At 31.4% G+C, this 24,797-nt stretch overlaps 2 protein-coding genes across 2 annotated transcripts; both read left to right on the top strand.

Annotated features, from left to right (window-relative positions):
* The first annotated feature begins 12,538 nt into the window (after nucleotides 1-12,538).
* Nucleotides 12,539-18,578, top strand: LOC137831266 (uncharacterized). The gene is made up of 4 exons (XM_068638864.1): nucleotides 12,539-13,027; nucleotides 15,311-15,760; nucleotides 17,095-17,407; nucleotides 18,326-18,578. Exons 1-4 carry the CDS (start codon nucleotides 12,623-12,625, stop codon nucleotides 18,460-18,462), a joined length of 1,305 nt encoding a protein of 434 aa, XP_068494965.1. The 5' UTR covers nucleotides 12,539-12,622; the 3' UTR covers nucleotides 18,463-18,578.
* Nucleotides 18,579-22,177: 3,599 nt separating this feature from the next.
* On the top strand, nucleotides 22,178-23,818 carry LOC137831267 (upstream activation factor subunit spp27). The gene is made up of 2 exons (XM_068638866.1): nucleotides 22,178-22,510; nucleotides 23,494-23,818. Exons 1-2 carry the CDS (start codon nucleotides 22,337-22,339, stop codon nucleotides 23,620-23,622), a joined length of 303 nt encoding a protein of 100 aa, XP_068494967.1. The 5' UTR covers nucleotides 22,178-22,336; the 3' UTR covers nucleotides 23,623-23,818.
* Nucleotides 23,819-24,797: the final 979 nt, after the last annotated feature.

The raw sequence follows: 24,797 nt of genomic DNA on the forward strand, positions 1-24,797 counted from the left end.
TACCACTATCTTCCAGCTTGGCGAAGTCCATAAAGAGATCGCTAAAGTTTGCAAACATGTTGAGATGTAGGGACAGACAAGCCAGGAGGTGGTTGCATATAAACTTCTTCGTGTAGATCGCCATGTAAAAAGGCGTTGTTGACATCTAGTTGCTTTAAGTACCAGTCATTAGCAGTGGCAACCGCAAGCAAGAGTCGTAAGGTAGTGAGCTTGGCGACAGGAGCGAATGTATCGAGAAAATCAAGACCTTCGAGTTGCGTGTAACCCTTGGCCACTAAGCGTGCCTTGTAGCGATCAAGAGTGCCATCAGATTTGTGTTTGATTTTGTAGACCCATCTACAACCTATTGTTGTTTTCCCTTCGGGAAGAGGAATGAGCTGCCAGGTATGATTGGTAGTAAGAGCATCAAGTTCTTCTTGCATCGCTCGCTGCCAACAGTCGTGCTTGGAGGCCTCATTATAATTGCGAGGCTCCGTGTGTGAGGATATAGAAAGAATAGTGTTTTTAAAAGCAGATGATAAAGTTGAGTAAGAAAGAAACTTGTGAATAGGGTATTTGGAACTTACATTGCTTGCACTTGGTATTTGAGTGTGGAAGTCCTCTAAGTATGTGGGTGGTCTTCGTGGTCTATAAGACCGTCGAGGTGGTGTTCCAGGTATGGTTGGAATCAGAGAATTATCCTCATGTGGAGTAGTATCTTCATGTGGAGCAGTATCCTCACGTAAAACAGTATCCTCAGATGAAGTATTTTCAGATTCAAAAATAAGATCACAATTTGTATCATAATTCGAAGGTATAGGTAAAGACAAACTATTGGGACTGTTATTTTTATCATTTTTTGACATATATGGAAAATGATTTTCGTAAAAGACTATGTGCCTTGAGATCTCAATACGATGATATTTTAGATTTAAGAAAATCTATCCCTTTGTATGAGCTGGAAATCCAAGAAAAATGCCATGCACAGACCTATCATCTAACTTTTTTCTAGTGCAGTAAGTGTGCTAGAATAACAGAGGCATCCAAAAACACGTAAATTAGATATATCACAGGGTTTATCATGTAGTTTCTCATATGGAGCAATGTTTTGCAGCAATGGAGTAGGAGTACAGTTAATAAGATAAGTAACATGTTGAACAGCAAAATCCCAAAAAAGAGAAGGTAAATTAGCTTGAAAGATTAAAGCACGAGTGATAATGCATGTTATTTGATGAATAATTCCTTTGGAGGAAAAGAAATCTTTCATAGAAAATTCAGGGCCATTGTCCGTACGAATGATTTTAGCAGTAGTATGAAAATGATTTTCAATGTAGGCAATAAAACTAACAATCTTTTGTCTAACTTCGGATTTTGCATGTAAGAAAAAAATCCAAGTATAACGAGAAAAGTCATCTACAACAGTAAAAAAATATCTGAAACCTTGCATAGAATTTATAGAACAAGGACCCCAAATGTCCATGTGTATAAGATCAAAAACAGCTGCAGTTTTCGAAGTGCTTAAAGTAAAAGGAAGTTTCTTTTGTTTGGCACGATTGCAAATATCACACAAATGTATTTTTTCAGAAGAAATAAAAGGATATTGAGTTCTCAACACACGTAATCTTTCATTAGAAAGATGTCCCAGTCTATAGTGCCACAAATTAAAGTCCTTAGAAATGTTATGAACAGAAGGAACAGTGTTAAGTGTGGCAGAAAAAGGAAAAATGGCAGAATTAAACATGTACAAGCCAGCTTTGGCACTAACTAAACCAATCTTCTCTTGAGTTATGTTGTCCTGTATAATACAGTGGGTAGAGAAAAAGATCAAATGGAAGTTCAAATGCAAACATAGTTTGGAAGTAGAAATCAAATTGAAAGAAAATTGAGGTACATACAAAACATCTTTAAGAAAGAATTTTTTATTGAAAGTGACAGTTCCAGAATATTCAGCATACATATGATTTCCATTGGGTAAGTTAATAAGAATAGGTTTAATTTTCCTATAAGCAGTAAAAGCTAATAAAACAGTGCATACATGATCTGTTGCTCCAGAGTCAAGAATCCAGAAATTTTCAGTTTTAATTGCAGAATTTAAAATGGTATTACCCGTTGAAGATTGCTAAAAAAACTTTGTGATTTGGATCTGCAGAGAAGGATCCCACTTGATTTATTTGGGCAGCAGCACTGTTGCCATTTTGTTTGAACATCTCAGATAAGATTTGATACTATTGAGTTGTAAAAGGACTGTCTTTGTGTTCCTGCTCTTTTGCACAATGCTCAGAAAAACTATCATCAACAGCAGCAACTATCACATTATTAGCTTGGTTATTTTGACCATTACCATAAAACCTATATCCAGCAGGATAACCATGTTTCCTGTAGCAAGATTCAATGGTATGACCACTTCTATTACAATAGGTACAATGTTTTCTATTTCCACTGTTTTTTAGGGTTCTATTATCTTGACTGGGAAAACCAATTTTTCTAAAACATGTATTCTCAGAATGTCCAAATTTACCACAGAAGGTACAAACAGCAGAAGTATTCACATGTTTAGTGTTAGCACTATTGATATTCGAAACAGAATAACTGCTAGCTAATTCTTGTTGAACCATAAGGGAGAAAATTTTCGTTATAGGGGGAACAGGATCCATCAGCAAGACATGAGATCGAATGTTGTAATATTGATCATTTAGACCCCTAAGAAACTGCATAGCTTGATCCTCACATTTTATTTGACATATGATAGCAGCGGCGACACCAACGGTGTGGCTGGATTTTCGCTAGGATGCAGGTACAGGTAACTTCCGGCTGATGGGGTCGACTGTTCCGTTTGAGTGGAAGTGGAAGGGGTTTTATTTTGTTCTTCCGCCATATCTGTAAGGAAAAACAATGAGGAAAAGGAGAACAGAAAGGCGTGAATCAGGAACCAATTGTGAAAGAAAAAGTGCAAGAACAAGAGATTGAAACAAGAAAATCAGAGTTACACAGCAGAGCTCTACAATCGAAGAGCTCCGATACCATAACACAATCAATGCAAAACTGAGATTGAAGAAATGCCTTGAGGGAGATTGTTGTAGGCATTGTAGCCTTAATCCAATCGGTGCAAAAGAGAACCTGTGTAGAGGATTAAAGCGCTTGCACTTTGGATAAAAAAGGAGCTGCAATATCAACACTGTAAGGAAACCAGAATGAACAGAAAATGGGTCTTGATGAACCCTAAGTCTAAAGGTGCATAAGAAGAAGATAAGTTGTTAAACAGAAACGAAGGTAAGGTGAAAAAATATTATTTACTTCAGTAAATGTCATGTAATTATAGGGGTACACTTATAGAAAAAGGGGGCCTGGGCCAAAGACATGGGCCAAGAAAAATAAACTAATCCTAACAACCCAAACCAAAATAACTACCTACCTACTTTATCTGTCCCATCGACCATTCATAGTTGCAATTGATTAGAAAACAGTGTATTCATGTGGGTCCTGTCCCACTTTGTAATTGCCTAACTCCCACTCTCCATGAATTTACAAAATACATGCCTTAAGATAATCACAATAATAAGAAATGGGAATTCCATTGATATTTCCCAAAACTTTTTTTACTCTCTGTTTCCAACCATATAAACACACACACATATATAACTTTCAAAGTTTTGAAAGGACGGAGGGATATTTGAAAAACGAGATGAACTCAAGAGGATTGGGGAAGTCGAAGCTTGTGCGGAGGACGATGGTGTGTTACTAGAGTAGTTCTAAGAAGGTGGTTCCTTCGCACAGAAGGTGTAGCATATCCACTATGGTGGCCATATCTCGACCAGATGAAGGTACCAATACCACGTTTTGGGATTATCCCACGAAACACGTTATATATGAAATAGCTCTATTCCTAGATGAAAGAGTTAACTAGTTGGATTCCTTCTGCCATGGAGAAGAAATTTTTCAATTCTTGAAACAACGGCAGAATTGGTGAGGAGATGGCTAGTAAAAGCACTGGATTGGTTGCACCTTGTCATGAGAAAGAGTTTGCAACCACGTTTTATTTTCCAGATCGGTACAAAGTTTCAAAATCATATCCTTAAAATTTTAGTTTTAACGTTTTGTTTTGGGATTTGAATCTTTTTAGATAATAAGGTGTTCAAACTTTTTTGATCTGTATACATCTTGAAATGTTGGCTCAATAAATACTGATGTCATTTTTTCATTTATTCTTTTTTGCATACATTTAATATACATAAATTGGGATGCTTGGAAGCGTGTGCACTTCTTCTTACTGAAAAACGAAAGAGGATGATCGTCTTGGCTGAGCACGACTCTACTACCACTTGGATGCATTTGTTTCTACAATAAAGAATTTGGAGAAGTCCAAAAAATGTAATGTAGGTATTTTGGATAACTGTATTCTGTAAAAGTTTGTTGGCAAAAATAGAAGCTTCTGGCAGGTCATTTGAAGGAGGTGTTATGGCTATTATAGATGATAGGTGGTTGTACTTTGTCGACTACCTTGTTACGGGTGTGACAATAGATACACATCTATTTGTGTGTACAATTAGATACATGCACTTCGTGGGGCAGGGCAAGATTGGTTGTTTGTATTACCACATTGTCAATTGCATGGTCCGGATGATTGCAAGACACAACCTTTTGTGTCTCGTTACACTGACTCCAATGAATATAATTGTTAAGCTCTAACAACATCATTAATTACTACATTTCAATTTTGGTCCTCTTTGTGATCTCTTATATGCACACCTAGCATTCTACACTTGCCAAATTTTCGTGACATTGCCTTTATTGTACCCTCTCAAAGTATGTAATATGTTTGTTGGCTTCACTAATTAGTGGCCTTTCACTCATCTTGGTGGCTACCACACTCCAAGTGGCGTGAACCACTCTCACAACCACTCCATAAGCTACTCTTCTTCAACTTTTTTCAATTCATTTCCATTTCATATATGTCTTTCTCTTGAATTCTTGCTTTTGATTTTGCTTTGATTATATGCTTATGATTTATTATTTGGTTCGGCCATGACCACTATTGATGTTTATCTTATTGTTATTTTTATTGCACATTGCATTCCATCTATCACTTTGTATTGATTTTCATCTTTGTCTTTGTGAAGTGAACCTTCACACTTACTTAACCATTTAGTTAAGTTCATGTCCAGTGGAAATCTTTCTTAGGTTTTCACCATAAATTGCTAAAATCCCAACTCTAAGTAAAGTGTCACCATAAAATGAAACCATCTAAAAATCAACTCATATCATGTGGTTATCAGAGTTTAGGTTCTTGAGCTTATTTTGCTTAGTTGATTTGACACTTTACTTTTCTTATACCTTTATTTCCTTGTCTTTACATTCAAGCACCTTTAATTTCTTATCCTTACATTCAAACACATTTAATTTCAACCCTTTATTTTCTTACTTGTCAATTCGACATTTATCTTATCAATTAGCTTTATTTTTGCTTTTGAATTATAAATTGTGTCTTCTTTTGTTATTGTCATTTTCACCTTAAGTCATATGTTCTTTATTTTTTTTAGGAGTCCTTATATTTTGCTTCTACTTACTTTGCTTTTAATTGTGAAATTTTAAAAATAATTAAAAATTTGTTTTAGTAGAAGTAGATTTAAGTTCCAAACAAAAGATTTTAAGTGATAAATTAAATTGAATCCCAAACTTTTGTACTAATTGATGGTCTATGAAAATATGCATGATCAAAACTATGGATATCTCATTCCATAATCAAAAAACAAGTTTATATATATATATATATATATAAAAAGAGAAGTGGTGCAAGCTTTTGGTTCCAATCTCTTCAAATAGAGACATTTCATAAAGTAGGTTCGTTTTAATTAGCAAATTAATTTCAACATTGTGAAAATTTTATCCTTTTGCTTTAACAATTTCTAGAGAAAGAAAAACTTAATTGTTAAAAGTTTAGTAAGTATCTTAGAGTCTTTTTGTGTGTCTTTTTTACTTGTATTTCTGTAAAAAAACTTGTCATACATCTTTTCTCAAACTTGGTTTAACTTTCTTGTTTTGTACTTTTCTTGTTTGTCTTTTTAAATTTCCTTATGTTTTGTTGTGGTCTTATTGAGATCAAGTGATAAGGTTTTTTTTTTTTCATTTGAGAAATTTTAACACTAAGATAGACCTTTGTTGAGGAAAAAAAATTCTTTTTGAGTGCTTTATGTCTTTTTCTCTTTGTTTTACACAAGAGTGATGCAAGATTGAGGGAGAGTGATCTAACTTTTTTTCACTAATTGTTTGCTCATTCTTTGTATTTTATGGCTCATCTTTCTTCAGAAAAATCATCAAAACCTCAATCTCCCCAAAAGGCTTTCCTTATAGGTGAGTTGGCGGCAGCAAAAAGGTCCTAGCACAAAAGGAGGAAAAGATGAGACAATTGGAAGAGAGACTCCAAAGGCTTGAAATCGCACAAGTAAGACAAACAAGAAGGTGGGAGCATAAGAGAGCTACAAGGAGTTTCACTCAATAGGAAACCATGAGGAAGATGAAGATTGGAGAATGAATCAATTTGATAAAAGGCGCAAACATCAACACCATCCTTCTAAAATTTCTTTTCTTTATGTAAAATTGTCTAGTTTTAGTGGGGAAAGTGACCCCAACATTTACTTAGGATGTGAGGTTAAGGTAGAGCAAATCTTTAATATACATGAGGTCCAAGAGAAGGTAAAATTAGCCTCCTTAAAAATTTTAGATGCAGTGGTTGCATAAGACTTAATGGACATTGTGCTAAACAAGAGGCCAACCGTGGTCTTTTTATATGATTTGAAAAAATGCATGCATGCGATGTTCGTTCCTTCTACTATAGTAAGAAACTCTTGTTGAAGCTCCAACGACTTCAACAAGGACCTAGTAGTGAAGATGAGTACTTTAAAGAGCTTGAAACAATTTTAACTAAAATTGACATGCATGAAAGTGAGGAGTCCAAAATTGCTAGAATTGTAAGTGGATTGAGAAGGAAAATCCAAGATGTGGTAGAACTTTATGAATAATCATCATTGAAAAAATTGCTTCACCTTGCCATCACGGTTGAATCTCAACTTTCAAAGAAAACTAATTAAAAAAACTCTCACAATGATGACTACTACCAATCATCTTGAAAAAACATAAACAAATCTTCTTAGAAAACTTTTTCTTCAAATTTTGTAAAAAATTCCACTTACAATTCTAGAAACTTTAAACCCTCAACTTTTACACCTAAGTCATTCATCAAAACCTTAAGTCAAAAATGTTTTAAATATTTGGGTTTTGGGCACATTACAGCCAATTGTCCTTCTAAAAGAAATTTGATGGCTAAAGGAAGGGTTGTCATGAGTGACCATAACTCACAAAGGTCTGGGTCCCCTATCTCTTTTTAGATTCCCAAGTGAAGAATGAAATTCTATGTGGAGGAGACTTATTAGTAATGAGGCACATGCTAGACCAAGTTTTAAAGCCTTTTGATGAAAGTCAAAGGGAAAACATTTTCCACACTAAGTGCCTCATTAATGATAAGTTATGTTCCTTAATTGTGGATGGAGGAAGTTATGCAAATGTGGAAAACACAATAGTGGTGAAAAACTTAGATTATCCACCATCTCTCATGCAAAGCCCTACAAGCTCCAATGACTAAGTGAAAAAGGGGAAATAATAATAAATAAACAAGTCCTCATAGCCTTCTCAATTTGTAAATACAAGGATGAGATCCTGTGTGATGTTATACCTATGGAAGCCACACACATTCTTTTAGGTAAACTATGACAATTTGATAGAAAATCAATTGATTATGAGAAATAAAAATAGTTTCTTTGGTTAGAAAATCATCGATTATTCAAATTGAAAATGACAAACATAATATAAGGAGTTTATAAATGTTAAGGAAAAGCTCATGAAAATATCAAAGGATATGATAAAAGTGTCAAATGCAAGAAACAAAGATAGAATAGCTAAAATATGACATCAAATGCATATTGAGCTTAAAATAATGCAATTATTGTCAAATAGTTACAACATAATTAGGTAATGACAAGCAGGATAAGAACCTCTGTCAATCCCAATTATTTTTAGTTAGATAGGCAATTGAATTCATTGTGACCAATTGGTCATCAAATGCACGGTAGAAAGCCTCATAAAATCCATTCCTAAAATTATAGGGTTAATAAAATTAATATTATCTTCTTGACAATTACAAAAAAAAAATATGTTATTTATGAGTAGGTACCGATCTTTCTTAAGAGTATGTTGATCCATCTCATCAAATTTCTGAGTAAGAACTTCAACCCCAAGAGAAAGCAACTAGGCAACAACCTAAAGTTAGGTTCCACTTGGATCCTTCCCGCTAAGATAAAATAGAATTAAAAAAATAAATGTCATACACAATATCCCAGTCCATCATCTTCCAAACTCTTTTTTCACCCGTCCTCTCTCACTTAAAAGTTTACCACCTCACTTTCTGTTGCATATTCCATAATCCCTCCAATAGTTTCAACACCAATCAACGCACGCATGCACCATCATTTCTTCTATTTTATCAATCTATCATTTTTTAAAATTACTAAATTACTCTTTCAATAACTCATATCCTTTCAACAACATCAAAATCAAGATTCTACTAAATATTGCATCACCTGATTTTGTGACTCTATTAAATCCCTTTGGGGTTCTACTTCCTGGTGTTGTTGACTCTGTTTTCCAAGCACTAGAAAACGTCCCTTTTACATTCTTCTTCAGCACTCTCTACCTCCCCACATTTATTACTTTTCTGTTTGCCCCTCTTCCTATTCTTCTTCTCGCTACCCTCACATTGTTCCTTGACTTCATCCTTATCCTTCAGCACATGCCTCCAACCAGAAATGCACACAATCTCCCTCATCTCACAAAGTTTCTCCAATTGCAGACCCAAATTGTACAAGCCTCACACCCTAAATGCAAGAGAGATACGTATCATTAATAAAACTCAAACATAGGCCACCAAAACCCTAACTCTACTAAAACAAAATCAGACTTCCAAAAATTTCTCACCCAACGTCTCATCCCTTGCAATAATAACTCCAAAGCACATAATCTAGCACACGGGAAGACACCCACCGAAACCCACTAAAACCAGAGCGACCAAATGAACGGCTACACATCACGATCCTCGCACCACACACAACGACGACAAACAACAGCAAGAGAAGAGAAACAACTCAATGAGAAAACACAGATGAGCGAGAATAAGAAATTTTTCCTCAAATTTTGATTTTTTTGTCACGTCATCCAACCTAAGCCACGTCATGCCATGTAAATCTACCTCTGCCAAATCACGCCACGTTGCAGTTTGTCAACTGTGCGTTAGTTAACAGAGGGTGTCACCACCAACCACCACCACCAATCACAAGGACCAACAACCATTACCACCAGAGACCACCAATCACCAAGCACTTAAGCTTTACTAAGAATTCAGATGCTCCAACACTACAATTAATTTATTTTAGAAAGATAAAATTGAAATTTCAAATTTTATGGATTGCAGCTTGAAATCATGGGGTGCAGAAATAAAAGGCCATTGTTGTATGCCAAAGTTGTTTTACCACTTTCAAACTTGAACCTTTAATTTTAATGTTATTGTTGCTCAAAATGAATTCAGCAAGAGAATTAACGAAAATGATATTTTGATAACTATTGAATTTATATACAATTCTTTATGTAATAGATTTAATATATATATATATATATATATATAATAAATGATAAATTATCATGGTCGAGAATTAATAATGAAAATATGGTATATCTTTTGCCTATTGTCTCACTTTCAAATTAAAGAAAACGTACAAGTGAAAAAGTTGAGAGCAAAGATTATCCATAACAATTTTTAAGAAATCTTTATAATACCACTTTGCTCGGCTACAATACAATTATACCTAGATTTTGCTATTCTCATATAATTACACGGGTATTATTAATTAACTTTAAAGTTAACTAATATTTATTGCAGAAACTATTATCATACTCCAAACATACCCAAGTTACAAGGAAAAAATTCATCCACATGGCACAATAGTAACCAGCAATCATATCTTAGATTTGGTGTAGTAGTAGGTTTTCTTCAAGATCAAAGATGTGAAAAGAATATTACAATATAATTTTTAAATATTGTAATTAGATGTTTTATTTTTCAATCAAATCTTGAGATATCTCCAAATGGATGTTTCGGATTGATTGTGAAGTTAATCTCCAATCCAAATCGTAATCATACCCAAAAATTCTAGTCACTTTTTAAGGATAAATTGTGTGAAAATGTATTTTGTATTATATGACACTGAAACCCTAAACCCCTCAACCAAGATTATTGACTGAATATTCTACAAATAACATGATTGACATGAGTTTCATAAACTCAATAAACATTTTTTAACACTATGATTAACGTAATCATAGTACATAATGTTACTATTCTGAGGTTAACTTTAGTAACTTGTCATAATCTTGGTCTAGTATGAGAGACTTATCATGATCCTATAAATGTACACACAAATCAAGATAAATTTACACATTGAAGAGTATTTATTACTCTTATCTATCTCTTACTAAGTTCTAACTTAAACATATACCATTTCCATAGCTGAGACTCATAGTATGATTAACTAATATCATCGCGTGACGAGACAAATTAAAGAAAACTCCCCAACATAATTAATTCAGATTTTATCTACCAAATTGAAAGGGTATTAGCAAGTAAAGTAGAGTATTAAAACAATGTAAAAGCATATGATGAAGTTTGGTAGCTGCCAATTGATGTGTCTGGTCAGCACAACCACTTTGAGAGCAGCCCAGTTGACAATCACAAAACGGCTCTCATGTGGCACTACACCAACCAATTATTTACATTAGAAATAATTTTGGTGGAATGGATCCAAAAAGATGCAAATCTTGCAAATGAGCTCGATCCAAGTTTCAACTTCATTGCTTTGTTTATTGCTTGTGATTTCATGGTTTGTTGAACAAGGAATCTCAGCTTACACGTATCAATGTTTGTATCCAAATGGGTGCATTGCATTGGTTCTCCTCACACTTACTCTACTCCTCCCATGTGCTGGTCCCACCCCCAGCTCGTTGCTTACGAGTTTTTCACTACAAAATTTGTGTCTTTCCGATGATTCAGGGAAAGTAATTAGCATATCTCAAACCTACATTCTCCAACCCACATCATCTCATTTCATTAATCTTAAAACTAATCTTAGGGAATAATCTTCCTAATCTTGTACACAATTTTTTATAATTTTCTTAAAATGTCAACTTTATAATTTACTATGTATATATATCTTTAAAATAAAAATTACCAACATTTAATATATGAATCTGTTTAATACGTTTTAGTGTGTGGAGATTGAATTGTGAATATGCAAAACACATGTATGAATAAACTGTAAACTTTTTTTTAGTAAGGTGCTATTTTGAATTTTTCAAAGAAATATCTCTAAAAAATTCAAAATTATACTTTGAAATTAAAATTTTCATTATTATTTTGTGTCAGAGGAGTAAGTTCAGCATTTGGACATTCCAGCTTCATGCATATAAAATGGCAGCTACATACTCAGCCAGGGCAATACCCTTCTATCACATTTATAATTATTATATTATGTTTGGATAGAAAATATTTTTTTTATCAAAAATTGAAATGCTTTATAATAAAGTATGTTGATTTTAAGTAGAATTATAAATAAATGAAATTTAAATGATTTATAAAAATAATTAAATTACTTAAAATTAAATAATTTTAAATTTTATTATAAGAATTTGAAAATTTTCAATTTTTTTTCTTTTTTCACATTTTTTAGTTTAACTATAATCAAGAAGATATTATTTGCTCGAGTGTGATCCTAATGTTATGAACTCGACATTAGTTTTTTTTTTTTTTTTGATATAGGTTTAATTTCTTTTCTGGTTAAAGTTTATTAATAGTTAATATTTCTCATCATCGTCAAGATTATGTTTTTGTTACAAAAGATACTTTTTACCTATGTTAAGTAGTTTTTTTTTTTGTTAAAATTAATGGTATTTTTGACTGATGTCAAATTTATAATATTTTTTAACATAAACTAATAAATTAAGATTACTTTTAATTAATGTAAGGTAGGATTGTCTTTTGATCATGTTTACAATGACATCTTTTAATATTATTTCTCAATTAACGTTAACAAGAGTTTTCTTAACTAAAATTATCAAGACTCTTTTTCAACCCATTGCAACCAAGGTTTTTTTTTATCTACAGCATTGAAATTATTTTTCAAATGAAGTTTGTAACAGTTACTTTTTCATTAATATTCTATTTTAAAGAAAAATCAATAAATTTAAATTGTTTCATCCTAACGGAATATTTTAAAAATTAAATAATTTAAAATTGTAGCAATTCTATTTCAGATTTACTTAGTAAGTTGTATAATACAAATCTATATGAAAGAGTTACATAAACTACAAAGAAAAAAAATACAGATAAGATCTAAAAAATTATCACTTTCCACCTGTGTTTCTTTCTGTCTATTCCGAAAATTGGCGTATAAAAGCCCGAGTTGAAGTCCAGCGAGCAAAGCTATTTATTCTGCTCTCTCAAGTTCCCAATTCCGAACGCCACAAACAGACAAAATAACTACTTCCGATGAGCGATACCGCCGCTACGGCGCTGTTGGACCGACGCGGCAAGTACAACCGCAGCGTGTCACACGTCAACGATGAGTTCCACACGTTCCGCTCCTACTTGCGGTGGATGTGCGTCGATCAATCCAACGCCTTCACGGCGGCGCTCTCCTGGTCCGTTTTCCTCCTCCTAGCCGTCGTTGTCCCCGCGGCCTCGCACTTCCTACTGGCCTGTCCGGACTGCGACGGCCACCACTCTCGGCCCTACGACGGCGTTGTGCAGGTCTCTCTCACCACCGTCGCCGCCCTCTCCTTCCTCTGCCTCGCTGGCTTCGTCCGGAAGTATGGTCTCCGAAGGTTCCTCTTCTTCGACAAGCTCTGCGATGAGAGCGAAACTGTGAGAACCAACTACATGGCGCAGCTCAATGTATGTCATCTCATCTCTCTACATTTTTTCTTTTTTAACTAATTAATTGTTATTATTATCTATTCCCCATGCTAATTACACATTAATTCAGAATTCTTAATTATTTCAAACTCCATTCTGTTAACTGTTGCTTTCTGCATTTCTTGTTTCTGAGCTGTTTTTCATTATATTTTTTTTGTATACCTGTTCTGTCTATTCGAAATATGTTTTTGCTTGCATTACGATGAATGAGTCTGATTCTGAAGCATCTAGAAGCTACTTTCTTCTTCTGAAACACGCTTTCACTGTACGTTTTTTTGTTCCTAAGGTGTTTTTTAAAATAAATAATCATTGAACATTTTTATTATTTATTAAAATTAATTATAAACTATTAAAAATCTTAGTTCTTATTTAGTGTGTTTTTTAATTTTTAATTATATATTGTTTAATAATTTTCAAACAATAATATGTTGGATAATGTGTTGTTAACATTATTATTGGACATTGTTTTTGTCTCTTTTTATCTATATTTGGATCATCAAGTTTCGATGTTCATCTGCAAGTTTTCTATCAAAAGATTTAGAAAATTACTTACTTTTTATTTAAAAAATTTATTTACTTGTAAGGATAAACAAAAATAGTTTAAAAACTATTTTTTTAAATAAACTCATAATCATAAAACACCCTAAATATTCCTATAATTTCTATCAAGCCTTTTATAACGCCTTTTATTGTAATTCAGTTCTCAACTTGTACGAGACACAATTTGTCCCATAATGGCTTTTGTAAATTTTTTCCTTAACATGTAACTATTAAAAAAATATTATTTAGAATTTATAAAAAACATATTATTTAGAATTTATAAAAAAAAATATTATTTAGAATTTATTAAAAAAATGTTATATATTTTATTTAATTGTTATAATTTTACGAACACATTCTGTTAATTAAAAGTACTACTTTCTGAAAAGGGAAAAAATTATGCCATTTTTACTATCTGAGTTTGACTAAACAAAAACAAAAAAATTGATCCAATTTCATAGCTGCTTTATACCGTTTTTTCACCGGTAACTAAATCGTTGTTACTTGATGTAAAATTGATATGAAAAAACATTAATATGTAAATTGGTGTTATTGTTTTATAAGTAAAGTTTTCCACGTATTTAGATCTGTATGCACTAAAATTTCTTTAATTTTTAATGATGTATAACTATTTTATTAATTATGTATGTTATTTACAATGATGATTTTTATTTAGTTGTAAGTCACTCATGTTTTTTTTGGGTTACTTATGTTTAAGCAATAATGACTTGGCATGTAATCGATTAATACTCATCATATTTTTTTTTATAATCATAAAATTTTATTTCTTTTAATGATCATAATGTCACGTGATTATTTACACGATAAATGATATTTTCCTTGTTGATCTTAACTAAGTTGAGGAAACAGGAACATGTCTCTTTTGTTTTTGTTGTTTTACGGTTCGGAGATTTTTGATTTCGGCTTCTTAGTGGAAATTTGAATTGGTCCCGTAGTTTAAATTCATTCCCAACCATTAGAATATATTGACGATAGTGGAACTATTTTTTAGACAGAATTGTGAAACTTCAACATCACAACTTGAAAAATAATGATTTTCGATAGAACTTTGATGCAAGGAAATAACAGCTTTAAGTCTTAATTATTAAAACCTCATCATCTGAAGTTCCTCAAGTTCAAAAGATATGTACTAGAATAAAAATATTAACAAAAGGAAACAGTTTAATTAATTATTGTAGCTTCAAGAAGACACGTAATCTTCTAGATTAGAAAAATTGATAGACAATATTAATCTTTGTGAAAGAAACTATTATATGATGTTCCGAAATTTTATGAAATAGTAATTGTTCAGTTCCTATTTATTGTTTAGATGAAAATTTGCTGTGTAATCTTATATACCTATCTCTTAAAGTATCTAAATCTAGAACAATCTATATAGTAATATCAATTAAAGAAGAAAGAGAGGAGAAAAGGCACTCATCAACTGTTGTTTTCAAAGTGCATTCTTTTCTCTTGAACTATCTTTTACACTACATTATGATTCCCACGCAATAATATTCGACAATTAGATAAATAATTATGCACACAAAGAAGAATGACACAGAAACTTTCTTTCACACCCTTTTTCAAAACTCTCTATAATAGATTACAATTTATTAAAAACTATTAATTTTAGTATACTTCACTTCTAATTAGAAAATAATCATTAAATGATAAATAGCACACTCCAAATTTATAATTTTCAATTAACTTTTTTTGCAGAGATCACTGAAGATCCTTTCGGTGTTTGTGGGTCCGTGTTTTGTGGTGGAGTGTGCATACAAGATATGGTGGTACGCGTCTGGAGCCTCACAGATCCCGTTTCTGGGGAACGTGTACGTGAGCGATGCGGTGGCGTGTATATTGGAACTGTGTTCGTGGCTGTACCGTATCACAGTGATTTTTCTGGTATGCGTTCTGTTCCGTTTGATCTGCCATCTCCAAATCCTCCGACTGCGCGACTTCGCGGGATTCTTCCACGTGGACTCAGACGTGGCGTCGGTGATGTCGGAACACCTTAGGATCAGAAGGCACCTGCGAATCATAAGCCATAGGTTCCGCGCGTTTATTCTACTCGCCCTCGTATTGGTTACTGGAAGCCAGTTTGCAAGCCTCCTGGTCACAACCAAGCATTCAGGTTCTATGAACTTATACATGGCCGGTGAACTTGCGGTATGTCCCTTCCCTTCTATTTTTTCTAAATAAAGAAAAATTATACTTTTAATATTTTTAGCATCATAATTATATGATTTTTCAATTTTAAATTTTAATCGTGTGAATTAAATATTTCAAATATCACTAACATAGGATCCTAGTTTCTCAAAGTTCAAATTAAGTTAATTAGATTTTTAGGTTGTAATTGTCTTTTACCCTTTCAAACACATCATTAGTAACTAACACGCCTTAATAGTTTTCAACAAAATAAATGGACTAAAGTTACCTAAATATAATATTTAAATTTTTTTCATAGAATTGAAATATAATAGACTAAAATCACAAATTCATAATGCTGAAAAAAAATTATCATTAATACTGTTAAAACATGAGAAGGTTGTTCTAAAAAAAACTTCAGAAGGTAAAATTGTATAACTACAAAATAGGTAAGAAACTAGAAATGTAAGTAAACTAAAAACTTTTATTGAATATAACTTATTTAATTTGTTTTATCCGTTGTTGTAAATTAAATCATTTAGTGATAACTCGTCATAACTATTACTACTTTGGTGAGTATATACGCTTCCACTGTTATTTTTGTTTTAAGAGTTTAATTTTAATGTATCTTATTATTATAATTAATATTATGTTATACTCATAATATGTAATGATATTATTAAATACAAATATAAAACTATTTTATACTAGTAGTTAATCAATGTTGATATATTTTATTTGGGTAAATCATCAATTTAGTTGTTAAGTTTTATTCTTTATGTTTTCAGAAATTATATACATTTTTTCATTAGGATTAAATTAACCACATCGTGATCGTTTACCAATTTTGTTTATTATCTTTCTTTTAATAGACTTACTCATACGTGCCTATCTCTTAGCTGTACATATGAAATTTCTTAAAAGTTGTACAAATAAAAAAATTATATGATGGAAACCATTTGAAGTATGACGAAGATGTATCCTATTTGATTAAATTGGAGCTTCTTCCATGTTTCTTTGGTAACGTTAGTCATTACCCTATTATTGATTCCTTGTTCCTTCACTTATCTAGATCATAAAACAATACTGAAGAAGACTAATAAAAAGGGACCAAAACATTTAATAATCTACCCCATCAGGGAAACCAAATAGGACCAAAACATTTATAACAATTCATTACCAAGTGAAACTTTGGTCTGTCGTGTTCAAGCACTATAATGAAAAAGCATTATTATTATTAAGAAGAAAAAAAATCATTGTAAATAATCAGTTAATTTTTTTAAATACTGTGTATTTTGTACCAAAAAAATTATTAAGTAAAAAACAAACTTCTTAAGGGTTTTATTCTTGTGCAGTTGTGCTCAGTGACACTCCTTTCTGCGCTGTGCATACTGTTGCGTAGTGCCACAAAGATAACACACAAAGCACAAGCGATCACAGGACTTGCTGCCAAGTGGCATGTGTGTGCTACGTTGGATTCTTTTGATGGAGTGCTGACAGATGGCGAGACCCCAATGGCTCCTCAGAGTTCCCATGAAACAGTGTTTCCTAATGTGGGAACTGATGGGGAATCAGATGCAGGAGATGAAGAAGATGAAATTGATACTACAAAGTTCATCCCATCTTATGCTTACAGCACCATCTCATATCAGAAGAGACAAGCTCTTGGTAACTTCTTTTCTCACACCTTGTTATATTTTCTATCTGCCGTTTTAGAAACTCAGTAAGAAATTACCTTTAAAATATGAACCATACAATATTTTTATTATTACTTTTTAATTAAGATTAGAGATTTATATTGATAATTCATATAATATAAGTTTACATTAAAAATAACATAAATTGAGATAAATTTCAATTCTAATGGAAACAGTACCAAAAGTACATATATAAAGATTGAGTAGAGTTTTTAGTAAGACTCTTTCTAATATTTTTATTATCATTATTATTGGTTGAAATTTCTTCAAATCACAATTTTCAATACATCTCACTTCTAAATCCGGAAAGAGGAGTTTGAATGTAATTTTTTTTAATAAATTTCAACCAGTAGAGAAAAAAGTATTTATTTATGATAAATTTGTTATTTTTTATAATAATTATTTTAAAATTTATAGAAACGATAGTATATAATTAGATGATGGTGTAAAATTGTTTTACTCCCAATAACATTAAACTCACGAAAATGTACATTACTAAACAGAAGGAATAAGATCAAATGAAGAACATCAAACACGTAATGAAAACAACACAACACATATATACTTTAATTAGTTTATAATATGGAAGGCCAATGTACCAATCACTCATATATTATATTACTTGATTAGTTTCTCCGACAAGCACGTAATCTATGCCATACCTAATCATCATTAAGCTATTGTTTACTTTGGGTTTTAATGAATTAAGGTAAAACTATATGAAAATAAGAGGCTTGTTCATCCTACCATACATGTAACCCAAGAAGTTGTGAAGAAGTAACATTTTTTTTTTCTTAATGAAAGGAATGTACTGTTTATTGAATCATGATATGATGATTATCATGAATATTTGTTGACTCATAGACATGCTTTTGACCTGTTTATGCAGTAAACTACTTTGAGAATAACAGGGCAGGGATTACTGTATATGGATTCATGTTGGACAGGAGTACCCTCCACACAATATTTGGCATTCAACTCTCCTTAGTTCTTTGGTTGCTTGGAAAAACCATAGGCTCCTTTTGATCAGTCTTATTTTACTTGTTTTGTTTCATTATAATGTATCACTCCCAATTGCCAGCTGCACGCTCTTTAAATTGGATTAGAAATTAGTAATGCATTTACTTTGTTTTTATTTTTAATTTTAGCTAATTATTTATAATAATTCTCTTTTTTTTCAAAAAAAAAAAACAAGTAAAAATAGCATTATTTGGTAATCATGAACAAATAATATGTGTAATAAAATAAAAGAAGTAACATATGAAAGACATGATGAGACCCACCAACCAATAGGTGTCCATTTAATCGGTTACCGTCTTGTCTTGGTAGTAGATTGAGGTGGCCGAGCAATCCAATCCGTAAGAGCAGGGAAGCAGTCATTTTTGTTGAGTAGGATTCAAGAAATATATCACGAACAGCGACATCGTTAATAAGGGTTTTTTTTTTTCAAGTAGTGAAAATTTTCAAATTTATTATCGAATTGATAAATTTTTAAAAATTATTAGAGTGATATGAATTTATAATTAACACAACTTTGTTTATAAGAAAATGAAGTCATATTATATTAGTATGATTTTAATATTGAAATAGATGATGTATCATTTAGTATAATTTTGATTAAGATTTTTTTTTAATTGAATTTGATACGATTTTTATACATTATTTTATTATTTATATTAAATCAATATATATATATATATAGATTTTATAAAAAATATATTAATATTAATTGTTTATATGAATAATAGATCATTATTATGTAAAAATGATTATTTACATAATTATAAAAAGAAGAGTGGTAGATAATTTTATCAAAATTATTATAATAATAAAATATGTTAAAAAATATATTATAAGAATTATGATTAGGAATATCATACAAATTAGGTTGTTAGTTTTATAGACTTATATATTAATATTTGTTGATCATTATTTGATGTGACTGTGGAACAAAATACAATTATAAATAGATAGTAAAAGATAGGGAAATTAATAATAAAAATTGGAAGTGAATTTTATTATTAACCTTCTTTACACGGAAAATTGTTTTTATTGTAATTTTTGCTATTATAATATGAATATTTGTTTAGATTATTTGAAATTAGCTCATTCATTTCGTTAGGTATATGTTGAGTATTTAGTCTTCTTGATCTGTGTCGTTGCATTATGGGGTTAGATATCAAATTTAGTTTCATGTAAGTAGATCAATAATCTTCATTCTAAACTGGATGAAATTGGACTTCATAAGCCTTGAAAATATTGTGGAAATTATACACTAGGACAACAAATTTCATTAGTTGTAAATGACAAAACAAAAAGCAATAATTACATGAGGATAAGGCAACCGCAAAACTTGAAACTCCCAACAATCACACTACCATTCAATTAATTTAATTGTGTATGACATATGTCGGCATCAAAGTTTGGGAATGACTATCTCCTGAATGTCAAGCTTTGAATTTTCTCGATTATATCTTTGTACATGTATAATATATTGTTTTACAATTTTTCTTAGTAAGACATTTATATATCCAGGATATTGGTGTCGTGCTTGTAACATACACTCCATCTTGATCCCTCGTTTAATAAACCAAAACTTTGTTCTTTCAAAAATTGTCTTAACAAGAGCACAATGATGTCTTCACAAGGACCCGATAATGAAAGTGATAACGATGATTGCAAAGATAATAATGATGATCCACCTTCACTTCTTTTGACCACTAGCCTTCGCGAAGGCTTAGAAGACCACCTTTTGACATCTCTTCTCATAGATAAATTACTTCATGTAATTTAACAATATTTATATTATAATTTAATTACAATTTTTATATCTTCACTTTCCCACTTTCTTCTATATTTTGTGCTCCAATTTATACCTTCATTTGTTTCCAATTTTCCCACATATCATTACTAATTTCTATATTTTTAATATATCGCTTTTTGTTATAATATCTAAAGCATTACCTATTACTCTTATTTATTTTCCAATTACACAAAATATAAAAAAATTATACTAAAATATTAAACACCATTTATTTAACAAGACTTATGTGTTAAATATTTTTATTAAATAATCTAATAACTTTTTACGAGTGTAACTAAATATTACATAATTAATTTAATTTTTAGTTCTCGTGCCTGAAGAGAACCTTCTTGAGAACTTGATCGATCAATTCATTGGATAGGAAAACACCGCCTTGCTTTGAGGGATTGTTTGAGAAGCAGTGTAGGATTACGGTTGACGGAAGATGTGGCCCTTGGGGACATGGCATGTTTATTAATGAATGGTTTTATTCCACAATATAATGCATTGGCTTTGTTCTCACCGAGATGAGCTCAGATGATCTGAGGTGGTATTGAGGTGATCTCTTTGCAAACTGCAACTTTTGATGTTGGAAGTTACAAAATGAGGAAGGAACTCCACCAACAGAAAAATTTTCGAAGCTCAAGTCAGTTATAGTATAAAATATATGAGTGTAACATATATTGAAAATATCTTAATTGAATTACTTCTTCGAAAGTCTTCATCTATTTATAGAGTTTTTGGTGGACCTGATCATTCTTATTTTTTTTTATTAGTTATTTTAGCATAATATCATGTAAAAAGAAAAAAAACTAACATAACAAAATTTAAGTAATAAGATTTTATCAATTAATATATCTTTAATATTTTTGTATCTTCATAAACGGTTAATTTTTAGGTTGATTTCTAGGAGAGACAACTGATTAGTATCAGGTCGATACCAATCTAATATGGACCTTATCAGCATAAACCCAACTTAGGTCAAATCGACACGTATTTGATTTGGCTAGGATGGTACTGACTTCAATCTTTTTTTCAATATCTCTTATAGAGAGATTCTATCTATTTTTGTTGCAATTGTCACATTATGCGAGCTGTGTTCTGGACACTAAATTATTTTTTTATTTCCCGTGATTTGAATTGGAGTTATTAGTGCTGTGATTATGGTTTTGTAGGATTGAAAGCATTCACTTAGCTAAGAATAAGAATTAGTTGATTTTTGTTTGGGAGGGAAAAGAATGATTATATGTCCATTCTAATGTTTATGTTATGTTTTATTGAGTTGGAATAAATGGGTATTAAGATTTTGTACAAGATGAGAAGAAAATTATATTAATAAGCTAATAAGAGATTTGATGAGTTGATTGAGAAAAGGAAATATAATACTTGCAATCACTTTAAATTTATAGTGTAAGATCACATTTTATAATATTGTTATTATATGACATTTTATAATATTGTTATTATATGTTAACAACTTATTAATAAAAAAAATATTTTAGATTGATGAGATTATGATTAAATTAAAAACAAATTTGATAAAAAAAATTAAAATATTAAGGAGATTATTATGAAATTAAAATCATTAAACAACATTATTTAAAAGGTGTTAATATTCATTACAGATGTTAATATATTATAAAATAATATTAAAATTATATTTGTTACGGTTGAATAGATGTTGAGAGTGAATTCAATTACCTAAAAAATCTAAAAACTAATTTTAAAAAATTTAGCTTTTATTTTTTATTTTATTTGGATATTAGTCCTATTGTTACCAAAATAAGATTTTAATATGCTACTTAAATAAAAAAAAATTACATTAAAAATACTTTAAAAAAAATTAATGGTGAGATCAGGAATCCGTTACATTTATGGAGATTAAATCAATTGCTAAACCTAACTTAAATTAAAATACCTTAAACCTTGTGTGAATAAAGGTTTTGCCCTTCAAACTCCTTTTTTTTTCCATTTTCATTCATTTCGCAGCATCCTTCAAACTCCAACCACACTAGTCCTCTATTTCTTCGCCAAGCTTCGTTTTTGATCGGTGCCCAACTACGCATAGGCGTTAAATTTCAGGGATTCAAAACAAAAATGCTTCCTCAGGGCATCAAGAAAGCCATCACTGACAACCCTAAGAAGCTTGCCAACTTGATTGACCTCGTCAACCTTCCATCCACGCTCAGAGAATTCGTGGGTCAGTCTCAGATTTCCCGTTTGGGCTGTTTCATGTGCGTTTGGTCCTACATCAAAACCAAAAATCTGCAGGTTCCCCCTCTTTTCTTTAAATATTTATGTTTTTGTTGAAGTTAAGTTCAATTCTATTTTGTTGGGAGTTGGATTTTGCCTCGCTTTTGAAGTTTGTAAAATTTATGTTAAGGTTACTTGTGATGACAGAATTATGTGAATTGTTTGTTAATGGATTGATGTCGAAGAGGTAGTGTTCAGATATGGCTTTTGAGCTAAGGGTTTTGTTAACCAATTCAAGGAGTTTTGTTTTTGAAATAAATATTGCATTCTCTTTTGGAGTGGCAGTGATTAAAAGAGGTGGGAAGTAGAAACTGTAAACTATTGGAATGGGACCTTTATAAGGTAGTTGAGTAATTCAATAATGATACACCTAGCCCAGTTTTGAATATGTATTGGGGAATGGAATGGATTTGAATAAAGTTATAGTTCTATTGTTTGGGTAATTTTATAACGGAATGGAAAAAAGGAGTGTGATTCTGTCCCCCCAGATTGGAATGGAAGAAATAAAGGAGTATTTGATTGAATGGAATGCATTCTTTTATGTTTCATTCCATTTCTTCCTATGTTAAACAATGCAAACATTTTTACTCTATTTCATTGTTTTACATAAATCAATCACAGCTCTATATTTGGCTATGATATGCGTCCTTGCAGCTTTAATTGTACAGTAATACTTAGCAAAACTATGCACTTGTATACACGGGTTGAGGCAAAACACGAAATCTCTAGTTTGTGCTGCTTATCTTGTTTGAGCTATGCTATGCATTATCTACATATTATTCCAAAATGTAGATCTCTTTCTGACGTTTTTGAACTGTTATATAATCTTTTATAACTACTAAATTTGTGATTTTATAAAAATGTAAGTTTTAAGTTTGTAAAATGAGGGTATCCAGTTGCAGTTGGCTCTGGTGTTTTATGGGTTGGGGGCATTTATTTTGATATATTGATATTCAGCTCCCATGGATTGATTAAGATGAGTTGCTTCTTTAATTGAGCAGGATCCGTACAACAAGAATGTGGTCAACTGTGATGATAAGTTAAAAAGTATTTTGTTGGGGAAACCTCAGGTTGACTTAGCAGAACTTCCTGCACTAATCAAGATGCATTTTCCGAAAGAGCCCAAATGACATGGGTGATATAATAAGATGCTTGTTTTAGAGAGAGTGTAGCCTTCCTCAAGACGGGTTTCTGAATTTGTTCCTTTTTTGCATTTCCCCCATACTGTAACGTCATATGTGTAGGAATCTAGCTTCAGAGCTACCAAATGGGCAGTTCTCTTTTGTATGGATGGGTTAATCTTATTACATGTGATTCAACTTAAAATGTCCTGTTTCACAGCATGCTTTTGCCACTTCCTAAATTTTGTAATTAAAATTGTAAGTTAGATATTGTTTTTGTATGCAATATGCTTTTATCATTTATGGCAAATCACTTTGCGAGTCCTTAGAATTGATTTTTGAAAAGGGAGCCAAAGTTACATTATCAGAAAGATAGGGTATCTATTATAATTTGAAAATTTCAGATCTATTCTGAGTTACTTTGTGATGTAAACCATGCTATCTCCAATCTGGACTGTGCTAGTCTGCTTCATGTAGCCTCTATCAACAGAAGTGGCGATGCTATTTTTTACAAAACTCACTGCTAAGATAAATATTAATGTCAAGCCATGATTGGTCTAAGGTGAACAGTGATGATGTGGCTCCAAAATGGAATCAGACAGTAGTTATGGGGGTGTCATTTGAGGATAGTAATGTCAATGAGTTAAAAAAAGAGTTTGCCATATAAAATTGTTTGTCTTTTTAATACTTCTATTGTTAATAATTTTAAGTTTCAATCTTGCTGTATAAACCGTGTTCTGCAGCATGTGACTAATCTAATATTAGTCATGTTCTTCTTTGTGATTGCAGAAGTTCATTTAAGTTAATATTTGTGTTTTCAAAAGTTCTCATATAGCCCTAAGGAGGGAAACAAACACTAGTTGGATCCATCTAGTTTTTTTTCTTTCTAATATTGTTATTGTACTCATGTTTGTTTCTTAGATATCTATGCAACTTTTGAGCACTCCCAAAGTTAGATGTTTAGTTTCTCCCTAACGTTGAAGAGGATAAACCTAGTTTATCAATTGATTATCATCCAAACTTAGCATGTAAGTTTCTGCAGGTCAGTAGTGTTATACTATGAGAAAAAAAATTAAGGTTTAATTACTCACTTAGACCCTATAATTGTCCATGTTTCACCTTTCAGTCCTTATATTAAAAAATAATTCATTTTAGTTCTTTACATACCATATTTAGTCCATGTA

The sequence above is a fragment of the Phaseolus vulgaris genome, chromosome 6, assembly GCF_000499845.2.
Source record: "Phaseolus vulgaris cultivar G19833 chromosome 6, P. vulgaris v2.0, whole genome shotgun sequence".
In the NCBI taxonomy this organism is placed as follows: Eukaryota; Viridiplantae; Streptophyta; class Magnoliopsida; order Fabales; family Fabaceae; genus Phaseolus; species Phaseolus vulgaris.

What these genes read in the sequence shown, in the direction of transcription:
- LOC137831266 (XM_068638864.1), top strand. Translation starts at nt 12,623, where the DNA reads ATGAGCGATACCGCCGCTACGGCGCTGTTGGACCGACGCGGCAAGTAC. An exon ending in ACATGGCCGGTGAACTTGCG is followed by an intron (nt 15,761 to 17,094) that starts GTATGTCCCTTC and finishes ATTCTTGTGCAG; the next exon opens with TTGTGCTCAGTGACACTCCT. An exon ending in TCAGAAGAGACAAGCTCTTG is followed by an intron (nt 17,408 to 18,325) that starts GTAACTTCTTTT and finishes CTGTTTATGCAG; the next exon opens with TAAACTACTTTGAGAATAAC.
- LOC137831267 (XM_068638866.1), top strand. Translation starts at nt 22,337, where the DNA reads ATGCTTCCTCAGGGCATCAAGAAAGCCATCACTGACAACCCTAAGAAG. An exon ending in TCAAAACCAAAAATCTGCAG is followed by an intron (nt 22,511 to 23,493) that starts GTTCCCCCTCTT and finishes TTAATTGAGCAG; the next exon opens with GATCCGTACAACAAGAATGT.